This window comes from Syngnathus typhle, linkage group LG3, assembly GCF_033458585.1.
Source record: "Syngnathus typhle isolate RoL2023-S1 ecotype Sweden linkage group LG3, RoL_Styp_1.0, whole genome shotgun sequence".
In the NCBI taxonomy this organism is placed as follows: Eukaryota; Metazoa; Chordata; class Actinopteri; order Syngnathiformes; family Syngnathidae; genus Syngnathus; species Syngnathus typhle.
The window spans coordinates 22,798,724-22,813,006 of NC_083740.1; the positions used below are offsets into that span (position 1 = coordinate 22,798,724).

Genomic DNA, 14,283 nt, shown 5'->3' on the forward strand with positions numbered 1-14,283 from the left:
GCTGCAGGTCAGATTTGTGAAAGATGTTTATCTTATGATGCAAAATCACATAAAACGGCAAACATTCTGACCAAATACATCATCTTGAACATAGGTCAGCAACCCATGGCTCCAGAGCCACATGTGGCTCTTTCATCCTTCTGTTGTGGCTCCCTGTGACTTTGGAAAATAATGAGTATTTTATAAAAATGTAATTTTATTTTTGTTTGTTCATTTTAAAATATAATTCTGAATTTGAAGATTATGGTGAACTTGTAACATTAAAATTAAACGTTTTAAATTTTTTTACCGCCGAAATATGCGTCACATCCGCCGATGTGCGACATTCGAATTCCTGGCGTCCCTCACGTCTGGCAGCCGGCGTTTTTCCAGCACACTACCAGCGTGTTAACCATATATTAAGTGAAGTAGTCCTTTTTTTTAATTCAGGAGGACAACTGGCTGCACACTCTAGTACACGTGATGGGACAGAAGCAGACTGCGCATTTATTTGGTTTGCATTGTTCGTTCAGTGCTGGTGGATAATATTTGGATAAGTTTGGATTTTTTTCTCATAAATAAGAGGACAGGTGACTGCAGGCTGTTTGCATTTTTTGTTCAGTGGGTTGGGTAAGTTTGGATTTTTATTTCTTAAATACGAGGACTCAAATAGACACCAGGCCTTTTATTTGAAATTAAGTATCAACCAAAAATGCTTTTTGTTACTTGCAGAAATAAAATTCTGTGTTCTCTGCAGCAGTGTGTTGATTTCATTTTCATAAATGCAATAGTTTTTTGTACAGGGCATAATATATACATGCATAATATACCGTGATTTCCCATGCATAATGCGCATAATTTAACTAATTTACTGTCCTAAAATCTGGGGTGCGCATTATGCATGGGTACAACCATTTTGAAGAAAATCTCCCCCAAAATAAAACTTGAAATCACACCTTTATTCTTGTTTGTTGTCAATCGCGCATCGCATTCAGCCATCCTGCCCAACACACTTAGTCAGTAAAATTCATAATTGACGACACATCGTTTGATGCAATGATTAAATCCTTGATGGTGTGTTATTGTCAAATATTGTTTGTTTTTTAATCTCCATCGCAGACCGGATAACATACGGAGGCAGTATCACTGCGCATGCGCACTATGGATCCGATGCGCAGAACGGATGCGCAAGACACGTCAGCTATATGAAGAGCGAGAGTTCAGTTCTCTACCTATGTCTTTGTCAATCGCGCATCGCATTCAGCCATCCTGCCCAACACACTTAGCAGTAAAATTCATAATTGACGACACATCGTTTGATGCGATGCATCCTTGATGGTGTGTTATTGTTAAATATTGTTTGTTTTTTAATCTCCATCGCAGACCGGATATCATACGGAGGCTGCCATGACAGTATGCGCAGAACGGATGCGCAAGACACATCAGCTATATAAAGAGTGAGAGTTCAGTTTTCTACTTATTAGTTTCAATTCACAGTTTAATTAGCAGTTTCAATCAGGAAATAACAAAATGCGTATTACAGGTAATATTTTATTTCACAACACTTTGCCTTGTTCCTTTCTTCTGTGCTGTTCACTTCAAACACGCTCCATACAAACACAATGCTCTCGTATCAGACGCTTGCGCGATCACCTGCTCGTTTGCTGTCACAATGTACCCTACACAAATCCGAAACATTTCTTTGCTATCGAGTTTGGTAGCGCATGCACAGTGATACTGACCGGCAGAATAACATCCGGTTGTTCCCAAAGATGATCTTTTTTCTGAAATAAAAAAGTTCCCACTTACTTAAAGTTGGCCTTAAAACCTTTACAAGTTAAGATTAGTCGCAAACAGGTGGTGCATCAATGTCCTTGAACATCCAGCATTGTTTGAAAAAAAGCTAGTTTCAATCCCTGCTATTTGTACAAATGATTTTCAAAATACATTTTTTTTTACAACAAACTAGAGAAACTCCCCTTCATTTTCAGTGGGATCAGTGTTGTTGGTCTCCTTTTTTTGCTAGTCCATCATAGTCTGGAGTAAAATTTGTTGTGGCAAATTTTAAGATAGAGCTGAGGTGTTAACGTACGTAGATTTGTGATGGGGCTTTGTTGATGTTCACGTGGCTGAACGTCTGCTCACGTCGGTCGAGCCAAATTGTCCACTCTCTTTTAAACACCTCCAAACCACTCATTTTAATGGAAGGATTCCAGGGGAAGGTTTGTGGGTGACTTTAGCGTAAAACTGTATCTGAAAGCTCAGCGCGTGAATTACGAGAATGCTGACGTCACAGCCCACACTCGGAATTTTGCACTGATAGAAATAGAGCGCCGGGTCTGTACTACTGAGTACCGTTTTTTTCCATGTATAATGCGCACCCCAGATTTTAGGACAATAAATTTGTTAAATTTTATGCATTATACATGGAAAAAAACGGTACTTGTGAGTGTGCACTGAGCTTTCTGACACGGCTTCCGTGAGTAAATGCGTGGGCGGGCGTTTCCCCATCTACTGGGGAAATGCAGTCATTCCAGGGAAAATGACAAAAAAAAAGTTTAATAATACAATTTATTCAGGTTTGGCGGGCCGGATTAAACGGCCCCATGTGCCGGATGTGGCCCGCGGGCCATAGATTGCCCATGTCTGCCTTAGCTTGTCACATGACCACCCCTATCTAATGCGCCCAGAATTATCTGACCAAAGTGACACCAAAGCCATCATCATTCTTGAAACAGGCCCACAACAAGTCAGGGCTCCCTCCCCTCTTACCCCTTGTCATGTAACATGGAGTGTGGGGGGGTGGGGGACAAATGGTGCAAAAAGTGAGTATGGATTGCTCCCAGGAATAAATTGGCGGGGCTGACATTCCAACATTTAACAGCAGATGGTGCAAAATCTGAGTTAGGAAGTAGTGAATGAATTGGCAAAGCTGAAATTTCAAACTTTTCCAATAGATGGAGCCATACCGTAGCAGGAAACCGAAATTGAGCGTGGTCGGATCATGGGTCACACATGAGAGCACAAAGGTGTTTTTTATTATTCTTTTAATTGTATTTTATTTTACTTGCTTGGCTGAAATATATTCTGTCACCGCTTAAAGCAGTATTATCACAGAATTAGACTAAGCTGCCCACCCTTATGAGAATAGGGGTGTGTTAAAAATTGTTGGAAAGGGTAGAACAGATGAGTTCTTGTTTTCTTTTAATTTTATTTTATTTTAATTGTATTTTATTTTACTTGCTTGGCTGAAATATATTCTGTAACCCGCTTAAAGCAATATTATGACACAATTAGGAAAGGAGGCCCACCACAAAGTGGTGTGTTAAAAAAGGTTTAAAAAGGGAAAAAATCAATTCAAGGGCTTTGATTTTTGATTTAATGGTTGAGTAAAGTGTAACTTTGAAGTATTGGTTTTATAAAAGGGGAAGTAAAGAAAAGAGGAAGTGGGGTGCTCGTCAGGGTTTCTGCAGAATTTTGGTGGAAAGAGTGGGACGGAAATAGCTGCTCGGAAAAACCACAGGGTGATGAGCGTGGGAAACTGGACAGTATAGAAGCCGTAGGCGTGGGAAGCTGGACAGTATAGAAGCCGTAGACGTGGGAAGCTGGACAGTATAGAGGCCAGCGGAAAAGGGGAAGGGCCAGAGAAGTCTATAAAAAGGTCACCTTGGACATCTACGGGGCTCTCTCCCGGACCGCGGTCATATCAAACAGAAGCCGGTAGGAGTTTCAAGACTTTTTTCCAAAGCCTTCGAGATCTTTGTGTGAGACGCAAGATTGCTGGCACGGATTAACTTGGATTTACTCAAAATAATTGGACTGGACAACTTTGCTTGAGAAACTAGGTGAGAGGACTGACTCTTTCTGTATTTCCGTGCGGGGAGGGAGACCGTTACCGGGTAGTTGGTCCTCCCGTGGCCGAACTAGTTTCTAAATTGGATTTTTAGAAATAAAATCGAATTGATCACTCGACTTTATTTCCACCAAAAAATAACACCCAATTGGTACCTTCCTTTTCCTCTTTTCTGATTTAATTTTTGCAATCAAAATTACTCCAGGATTGAATGATTGTATTTGCAAGGGCATCAGTGAGTGGAATTGTTCAGTTTTTGGAGGATTGAGATTTGTAACTTTATTTCATGCTTCTTCAATAAAAGAGTTGTATATACTCATTTAATTCGTTGTGCGCTAATTTGTATAATATATGCAATCGATTGTTTGTGGATGGGTTGATAAGCCGATTTATTAACGGGAGATTTTAGAATTAGTGATTAATGCATTAAATTTATTTCCAAACACTATCTTTGCCATACTTCTGCTAATTTGACTTGCTCCCGAAAAAAGGGTAGTAGGCTCGCTGATTCATAAAAAGCGGAACGAGGCCTGATCAAAAGTATTTAATTTAATCGGGCCGCGTCAAAAGCTACTTTGGATGATTTTGAGGGATTAATTTGCCTTCAGAATTAATTACAGGATAATAATTCGATTAAATCCTTTTAACCCGTATTAAGTAAAATATTATTTTGTTGGAAACAATCGAATTCGAGGAAGCACTTTTACGGTTAAGTGTTTATATATATATATATATATAACGATAAAATTAGTGATTAATGTATTAAATTTATTCTTAAACATTATCATTGTCATACTTTTGTTAATTTGATTTTTTTCCGAAAAAAGGGAAGTAGTCTCTTACTTCCCCAAACAAGCAGAGCGGGGCCTTATTAAAAGTTACTTCGACGAGAGTAGCGCTACGGGGCGCTATAGGCGAACGAATCCCTGAGGCCTTAACAAAGGCATCTAAAAAGTATCCGTAACGAAATACCAGCATCAAACAATTGAAGCGAGCCATCAATACGGCGCGGTCATACAGGCGACTTGCCTCGAATTGAGTTACTCGGCTCGCGCGTCGGATGACTTAAGCGGGATTGACGTCGTGTAGAAGTTGGGTTGATTCCAAGAGAATTAATTTAACTCGGGTGGTCAGCTACGGACGAGTCCCTTCGCCCCGGCTTATTGAACCCGTTACTGGGGAGCCGGAGGCACTTTATTGAAAAGTGCACGTTTGACATTTTGGCGCCCAACGAGTTGAGGGGGGTTGTGAGTTAAGATTTATTAATAGATGTTTGCTCGCAGCTCCAAAACGAACCTGTGTGGAGTTTTTTCAGTTTTTTCTTCCCAGTAACTGTCATAATTCCGCTCACTGATACAAACAAATGTTAGAACGGCCTTGAGTGACATAAAAACAGTCTCTTTAAGGAATACAGATTCTTAGAAAAGAACCTTTAAAAGCACGGGAGGATTAGAACTGTTTTGTGTCATAGTAAACGGTGACCGCTACCCGTTAGCACGTTACTTTAAGGATGAGTAAAGATGATCTCCTTCTTAATTTGTACTTGTATGGAGTACTAAAAATAACATTAGTGTAGAGTATGCAGAGTATGCGGCACAACTTGCTAAAGCTAGAGGGGTCGGTACGTGGGCACGGATTTTGGGTACAGACAGAGAAGACGAACCAGTAGACGAGGAACCAGTGAATGTTTTAGATTTCATCCGAAAACCAAAGCCAAGAAGGTGGCAGACACCTTGAGGACCAAACGAAGAGTCTGTTCTTGATCTTTGAAAAGTAGAAAGTTTTCTCTCTTCTGCATTTTCCTCTTCCTTTTTATTTTTTTTATTTTATATTTATATACCGTTTTTTTCCGTGTATAGTGCTCAAAATTTAACGGATTTATTGTCCTAAAATCTGGGGTGTGCATTATACATGGGTACAAACATTTTTTAAATTGTTTTTTTAAAATTATTATTTTATTTTTTTATTTTTTTTAGAAAACAAAACCAACAACAGGACTGACCGACAAAGTCGTGGAACAAAAAGACAGGGTGACATTACCAAAGACAGGAACAGAAAGCAAACAGACATCATGACAGTAACACATGCAATGATCCGACGGTGAGCGAGGGGCAGACAGGACTTAAATACAAAACACGTTACATCGATTGAGGTGACACAGGAAGAGAGGGGCGACGCGAACAGAAACTATGGCAACCTAGACACATAGCAAAACTGGGGACGAGACATGACAAATCTCCCCCGAAATAAAACTCACCTTTCTTCTTGTTTGTTGTCAATCGCGCATCGCATTCAGCCATCGTGCCCAACACACTTAGTCAAAAAAATCCATAATTGACGACACATCGTTTGATGCGATGGTGCAATCCTTGATGGTGTGTTATTGTCAAATATTGTTTGTTTTTAATCTCCATCGCGGACCGGACGTCATACGGAGGCCGCCATTACAGATGCACAGAACGTATGCGCAAGACACGTCAGCTATATTAAGAGCGAGATATGTTTTCTTCCTATTAGTTTCAATTCACAGTTTAATTAGCAGTTTCAATCAGCAAATAACAATTTTTTTTGTTCCTGAACAAGTGGATTACAATCTTTTTGTTTCCCGACGCTGAGTGGATTACAATTTTTTTTGTTCCTGAACAAGTGGATTACAACCTTTTTGTTTCCCGACGCTAAATGGATTACAAAATGTTTTGTTCCTGAACAAGTGGATTACAATCTTTTTGTTTCCCGACGCTGAGTGGATTACAAACTTTTTTGTTCCTGAACAAATGTATTACAACCTTTTTGTTTCCCGACGCTGAGTGGATTACAATTTTTTTTGTTCCTGAACAAGTGGATTACAATTTTTTTGTTTCCCGACGCTGAGTGGATTACAATTTTTTTTGTTCCTGAACAAGTGGATTACAATCTTTTTGTTTCCCGACGCTGAGTGGATTACAAATTTTTTTTGTTCCTGAACAAGTGGATTACAATCTTTGTTTCCCGACGCTGAGTGGATTACAAACTTTTTTGTTCCTGAACAAGTGGATTACAACCTTTTTGTTTCCCGACGCTGAGTGGATTACAATTTTTTTGTTCCTGAACAAGTGGATTACAACCTTTTTGTTTCCCAACGCTGAGTGGATTACAAAATATTTTGTTCCTGAACGAAGTGGATTACAACATTTTCGTCTCCCGAAGCATTGTGGATTACAATTGTTGTTGCTGTATTCATTTGGTGGATTACAAATTATTATTATTTGAATTAATTTTTATTTTTAATTTTTATTTGTATTATTTTTTTTATTTTATTATTATTATAATTTATTTCTTCTTTTCTTTTCTTATTTCCTTTCTTTTCTTTTTCTTTCTCACTCCTTTCCTCTTTTTTCTTTTTCTTTTCGTTTTCCCCTATTATATTGTTACTTTTTCCGTTGAGTACAACAGTTGAAGCTGAACGAGGGTAGTGAGGATTTTTACAGTACAGGAGAAAGACGACCGGTCAATACGATCCTCTTACGGCTTGTCTGGTTCATGATTTTTGATTGTTGGCAATCGTCTGTGACTTACAGGTTCCCCAGAATTGGAAGGCTGAGGGGCTGAGGGCTGATGATTAGCCGTCACTTTCTGTTCGCTACAATAATGTTTGAATTGCAATTTGCTGTTGAATGTACCCTTGTTAGAGTATTCTGTCAGTAGAGTGACTGGGTGGGATAATCAAAAGATAAAAAGTGCATCCCGCCGTTGAGAGCATCAATAGGTGAGGCAGGAGATCTCACATTGGTGTTCTGAGTAGAGGCGACGCAAAAGGCGCCGCTGAGTAACTAGGAGCTGTATCGTCCCTATTCCGATTGCGCACGGATAGGCTTTGAGAGGAGACAGGTCAACCCTACAACTGAAAACACTGCTATTCACGGAAGAGATGGCTAGCAGTGTTAGAGGAACGGACCCAGAATCTGGTCATCCTACAGAAGGAACCAGGCAATCCAGACCCTCTAGGACGACACAAAGAACCAGTATGCGTGATACTGTATGGAGGAGGCTTGGAGAAGTGGCCTCAGAAATGGACCGACTATATAGTGGGATCTAACCCGTCGATCGAGGCGGAAAGCCTCTCGACGCAAGTAAAGGAAGCCATCGAAAAGGATGGAAGATTTTCTGCCGAGCAACCAGGAGAAGATGGATTACCAATCATAGTGTCAGCCCACCCTGAGAGGGGCTACACTAGAAGAGACTGGGGAGCTGGAGGCACTTTATTGAAAAGTGCACGTTTGACACCCTAAACCCCAAGCATTGACTGTTAAAGCTTGTGGCCATGAGCAGATAGTATTTCAATGCCCACAGTTGATCATAACTACCAGAACGGTCCAGGCATAAGAGTGAGTGACACTGCGCGAGTGACACTGCCACATGACCACCCCCAACTAATGCACCCAGAATCATCTGACCAAAGCGACACCGAAGCTGTCATCATTCTTGAAACAGGGCCACAACGAGTCAGGGCTCCCTCCCTTCTTACCCCTGAACCCCAAGCATTGACTGTTAATGCGCGTGGCCCTGAACAGATAAGTATTTCACTGCCCACAGTCAATCATAACCACCAGAACAGTCCAGGCATAAGCGCGAGTGAGACTGCCGCCACTGATCTGTGTGTGACTCAAAGGTGGTCCCAAAGAACCGCCGCTGGACAGCATATGTATCGTCTCCTGAGGTCAGTAAACCAGTTAATGTTGTCCTGTGGGTGGTCAAGAAGCAAACACCCATGTGGGTGTTTAGGTCTGGTGACCATTCAAAACAGAGGCTAGTGTAATGGGAAGGGGATTAGGACCCAGTGGAACATTTGTAGGTAGGCACATCAGCTACAATCGACACAATATAATGTGCGGTGTAATGACGTACTTCCGCTCACTGCTTTAAATCACGGCTGCAGGGCGTGGAAACCCAGACAGAACCCCAGACGCTGAGCATAAAGAGAGTGTCAAAGTTTTACACCACCCCTGACCTCCATGACACCAGGGTAAAAGTTACACAATATGATAAATTTATGGATATATGCCATTGATGATGGAAGAGTCACTGGTGTAAAATAATTAATTGTCAAAGGATTGGTTACTGTTTTAAACCTGTCACTGTTTTTACAGATAACACTTAGGCAAACCTCACACAAGCAAATATAATTTTGAAAGAAAGCAACTCACAGGAAATCTGTCGGGTAGAGAAGAAAGAGGGCAGCAGTTAATCAGTGTTTGGATTTCAGAAGTGGTGATATTATATAATCTTTCTACTCACTTTGGTGCTTGTATTCCTCCCACCATTCCTCCGGCTATGACTTCTCCATTTGCTCCAGCTTCTGAGGAGACCTTTCGAATTAGCTTGTACTGCATTTCAGCAGCAGCGGCACTTGAGTAGGACAGTGATTTTCCGAGAGGTGGGGGGTGTGGGGAGTGGGAAGGGTGTTTTTTAGAAGATGATGTCAAACCCAAAGGGATATCACTGGAGTATGCTCGGTGTGGGTAGGAATGTTGGGGCAGGTGAGGAGCAATGAAACAAGAAGGGTGGGCACTTGATGAATGGTGGTGATGATGGTGAGAATGATGATGATTGTGATGATGATGATGATGGGAACGACGTTGGTGGTGATGGTGTGGTGGATGTTGAGCAGCGGAAGGAGGTGGCACAAAAGATTGGCAGAAAGGCAATGGGCGATTGCTTTGCTGTGGTTCCACCAACAGATGCTCTCTCTCTGGAGGAGAGGAGCATGTGGAAGTGGCTGACCAATGCAGTAGGGGGTTATGATGCTTGGGAGACTGGCAATGCATTTCAGCATCTCTCAGTTTTGAAGAATGAAAGGAGGAGATGTAGCCACCTTCCGCTGGAGAGCAGGGTCTTCTGGATGAAATCTCAGAAATGTTCAATCTTGATGGCGCCCCTTTGTCAAAACCATCTTTTGCAGCCATTAAGCTGTCCCATGACAGATTTCCGTTATGAGCTAGGTGGGGAGGTGGAGGACTCTGATTAGCTAAGCTTTTGAAGCTGCTTGAGGTAGTGGTTGTTTCAGAGACCTGGGCATTACATGCTGAGGTTTGCATGGAACCAGAGGATTGTGAAGCAACTCCTGACAGGACGACAGAGTCAGAAAATAAGGGGTAGGAGCGTCGAGAATAGTCAGAGATTCGGCTTTCTCCACTCTCTTTTCTCTCCTCTCCAGGTACTCCCCCCTCTCTGTCAGAGGTGTCCCTCTGGTCCAAGCTAGGTTGTGAGCAAAAACCAGGTTGATGGATGGATTGAATGAGGGATGAGTTTGAGGCGGAATCCCTACTGATAACATCCCTCTTTCCTCGACTTAACTGAAAGACAAAAGAAGAGAAAGAACAGGATGGTGAAGAAGAAGTCATTTGTATGTCAGTTTTATATAATGTAATGACATTTGGTTGTTCATTTAAAAATCTTGGACGTCTGTCCGTCCGTCCATCCATCCATCCATCCCCACTCATTATCCCACCCACCCCACTTATCCACCCACTCAATCAACCCCAAAACACCCAGCAACATTAGATACGTATGGCCAATGGCTACAGCCAAGTAGAAATGGCAGAAAAAGACTGAGCAAAGAGGTACCTTTTGGTCTATTTCTATTTATATTTGTACTGTATGACTTTTGGGTTATGTAATGCGCGAGGCACATTTGAGCAGTTCATGGAGAATCTGTTTGGGGACTGTCGCTATCACTCTATATCAGGGGTGGCCAACGACATTTTTCATTCATCATACACATGAGCACACATGAACACCCCCCCACACACACAAACACACACACCCCTCTGCTCAGCCAAATTTATTGTGTGACATTATTATGTCACGCACCAACATGATAATGACAAATTGACTCCTACTGTCACGCCTCCGCGTCACCTGACTTCCAGATAAGCCCTACTCAGGGAATTGCCAGCACCTGCTACGGCTCGTTAGGTCCCCTACTTAACCTCTCTGTGTTCTGCTAGTGGCTGTCAGTTCGTCTGCTTACCCTGCCCGTGATACTCCTGCCTTTTTTCCCCGGACCGATTAGCCACCTGCTTCCGTGATCTTCGACCACGCTTCTGCTCGCCGCCTGTCCTGACAATTTGCTCGCCCTTCGACCACGCTTCTGCTCGCCGCCTGTCCTGACAACTTGCTCGCCCTTCGACCACGCTTCAGCTCGCCGCCTGTCCTGACAACTTGCTCGCCCTTCGACCACGCTTCAGCTCGCCGCCTGTCCTGACAACGTGCTCGTCCTTCGACTGCCTGCCTGCCTCCGACTACTCCTATGCGCTGTGCTCTGCCACGCCAGCCCGACCGCAGGTCCAGCGTTCCATTTCCCCTTTTCCCCTTTGGCAATAAAGGATTGTGCTGCACTTGGTTGCCCTGCCTTTGCTTCCTGACACCTACAGTACTAAAACCACAGACCAAAGACCACATTTTCAACAATGAACATTGTGTGCATTGTCTCACACAGACAAACTCTCAGTTCAACAAATTCCACGAACAAAAACATAATAGGTTTTTCCACTTACTGTGTGTGGCGGGACAGACCATTCGTTTTAGGTTGTCGTTTTCAGGAGACAAGATTTCAATAACGTCACTGAGGCATATTTTAACGAACTCTACTTAATTGTATGGCTTTTTAGCCCGTGCAATGTTCCAAGCCAGTTGAAACAATGCAAGTGTGACAATCTCTGAGTGCTTCTTAATGTTTTTGAAAAACTGTACCTATTTTTCTGCCTGACTTTTCAAAGTGTCCAAACTTGTGCTTGCCCAATTCAGTCTCTTTTGCAAAGTCCTTATTGATATTGGCATGAAGTGAGCTGAAGTGGCGCTGACCATTTGAAGCTTTTAAATGCGCCAATGACGTCCGACATATCAGGCAGAATGGCTTGCCATAGCGTTCAACAAAAAACAACTTTAACTCTGTTAAAAACGTCCTGTGTTCATCGTCATATATTCGTTTAGCTGTGCATTTTTTCCTTGCCATTTTGGCAAGTGTCTTGTCAGCTTTTCTGGACCTAACTTAGGGATTAAAGATAAAGCTCTCCAAATGTAACTTTTCAGAGACGTGTAAAGTACTTGGTTCACGTTTTGGCAGACGGCGTTTTTACGGATACAGGTGGGAGTGGTACAGGATTGTAAACAACCCGATAAGATGGTAGATCTTAGATCATTTTGGGGCTTTCTTTCCAACTATCAACGGTTTATCACTGGGTTTTCTAATATGGCTCGCCCTTTGAATCGTTTGGTAGCAAAACGTTTTCCCTCAGGTAGTAAGGGAAAACTCCAAGGAAGCTTTTAGCAGACTCCTGTGATGCAGAGTGTGAAGTTTTCTAAGGCTTAAATAAACTCTGATAACAACCACTATCCTTGCCTACGCAGATTTCCAGAGGCAATTTGTTTTGGAAATAGACACAAGCTACTATATTACAAGAGCACGGGTTTAAATTGAGACACATTGCTTTTTTAAGTAGGAGTTTGAAACCAGTAAGGCTAACTACGACTCCATGAAGTTGGAGCTGGTTGCACTTAAATGGGCAGTTATTGGAAAATGTTGAGTATTTACTTGGTAATATATGTACAGTATTGACAGCTAAGAATCTCTTAAGCCATTTCGAAACCACAAAACTCGGTGCCGCACAACAGCCGCCTCTGAACTAGCCTTGTTTGACCTAACTCTTAAGAACCATCCAGGTTCTGAAAATGTAAATGAAGATGCATTATCCCACCTTCAATTACCTGCTGGGGACCTTTCAATGGAGGCAGAGGAGGTGGTCAGTGTACAAACTGATAATAAGCGGACTACCTCGACTGGCTGGACCTGACCTCTCAGAGTTGCAATCTCAGGACCCTCTTATTTTTCATATAGGGAGGATAGGAGAATGCTGTTGGAATTATTGTGCAAATGTTATCAGAAAAGATAGATAGACAGATACTTTCCCAAGGGGAAAATTCCTAGTTTCTAGCAGTATCCATACCCCAGAGCGGGTATATGAAAGAATGAATAAAAGAGAGGATAACAGTACTATATTGAAGATATAAGTGTAATGAATGTGTTGTGCACCAGAACACACAGTACACTGTACAGTGCAACCAGTTAAAAGTGCATCACATAAAATGAATAATAATAATACCCAGTGCAATATCAATTTATCCTGAGTCCCAAGACACACTTTGTGTAACTTCTTATAGAAAGATAACATTGTTGCCCATCAGTATTGCCACACGCACACACCCCCAAACACATACATAGTCAAGACATGCACACACGAACATCTCCATTTCCGGTATTGTGAGACTCTTAAATTAATCTAAAGTTAAAGTCCCAATGATCATCACACACACATCTGGGTAAGGTGAAATTTGTCCTCTGCAACTAACCCTTCCCCGTGTGATTTTGATGCATCCCCTGGGGGAGAGGGGAGCAGTGAGCTGCAGCGGTGCTGCACTCGGGAATCATTTGGTGATCTAACGCCCCAATTCCAACCTTTAATGCTGAGTGCCAAGCAGGGAGGCAATGGGTCCCATTTTTATAGTCTTTGGTATGACCTGGCCGGGGCTTGAACCCACAACCTTCCAGTCTCAGGGCGGACACTCTACCACTTGCCCACTGAGCTAGCTTAAAGGTTGAATCCAATAAAAGGCAGCACAGGGGAAGTGGAACTTTGAAAGACCTTGGAACACAGAGCTTCATTTTCCATTCTTGCACAAGAAGAAAATCTGGCTCTGGTTGTGTTCTTGGTTTCCTGTCTCTTTCTGGTGCTCGTCTTATTATAACTTACAGGGATGGTAAAGCAAGTCAACATCGGTAATTGTGATAGGACTGTATTAAAAATGATGTCAGTACTGCAATTCCCCTTCGGATAGGTGGCAGAGGTGGTACCCCATACATAGATTTCAGGGAAAATGTAAGTCTAATGAACTAAATTGAATTGAATTTCAATTGAATATACAATGACATGAACAATTCATCTTACTTAGTTTAATCTAAATCTAAGATATAAGTGGGGTGGGGGGGTACAGATTCTTGACAGCAGCCCCGTTACAATAAGTCCCCCCCCTCTCATTTTAAAACGATGAGCCCTGGACATCAACTGACCTTTTATGTATATGTCTGTGTCAGCTATGAACAGGTTTCACCCTTCCCAAGCAAAATAACAGGGGAGTACAAATTCTACCAGGACCCTTTTTAGAATTAGTCCACCCCTGCCATCTCAAAACGGTAAGCCCTATGCATCAACTGACCTTCTGTTTCTTCCTGGGAGTGTTTTCAGCTAGTGTGGCAAATATGAACAGGTTACCCACCTACTGAGCAAAGTTAGAGGCGGGTATGGGTTCTAACAGAGCCCTGTTAGAATGTCAACCCGTTAGAATAAGTCCCCTCCCTCCCATTGTAAAATGATGAGCCCTAGCCATCGAACGACTTTTTGTGTGTCTTCTTGGGG

General features: G+C 42.2%; 1 protein-coding gene across 17 annotated transcripts in view; it reads right to left on the reverse strand.

The window, feature by feature from the left end:
• LOC133152030 (palmitoyltransferase ZDHHC5-A-like) overlaps positions 1–14,283 on the reverse strand; it is a 240,863-nt gene that overhangs the window by 32,398 nt on the left and 194,182 nt on the right. For 14 of the 17 annotated variants that reach the window (XM_061275520.1, XM_061275519.1, XM_061275518.1 and 11 more), the window contains one exon: positions 9,107–10,164. In XM_061275520.1, the coding sequence (XP_061131504.1) occupies positions 9,107–10,164 (1,058 nt within the window). Of the gene's footprint in view, positions 1–5,805; positions 9,023–9,106; positions 10,165–14,283 lie in introns of those variants that run through there. The other 3 variants (XM_061275521.1, XM_061275534.1, XM_061275535.1) reach the window with 3 other exon arrangements.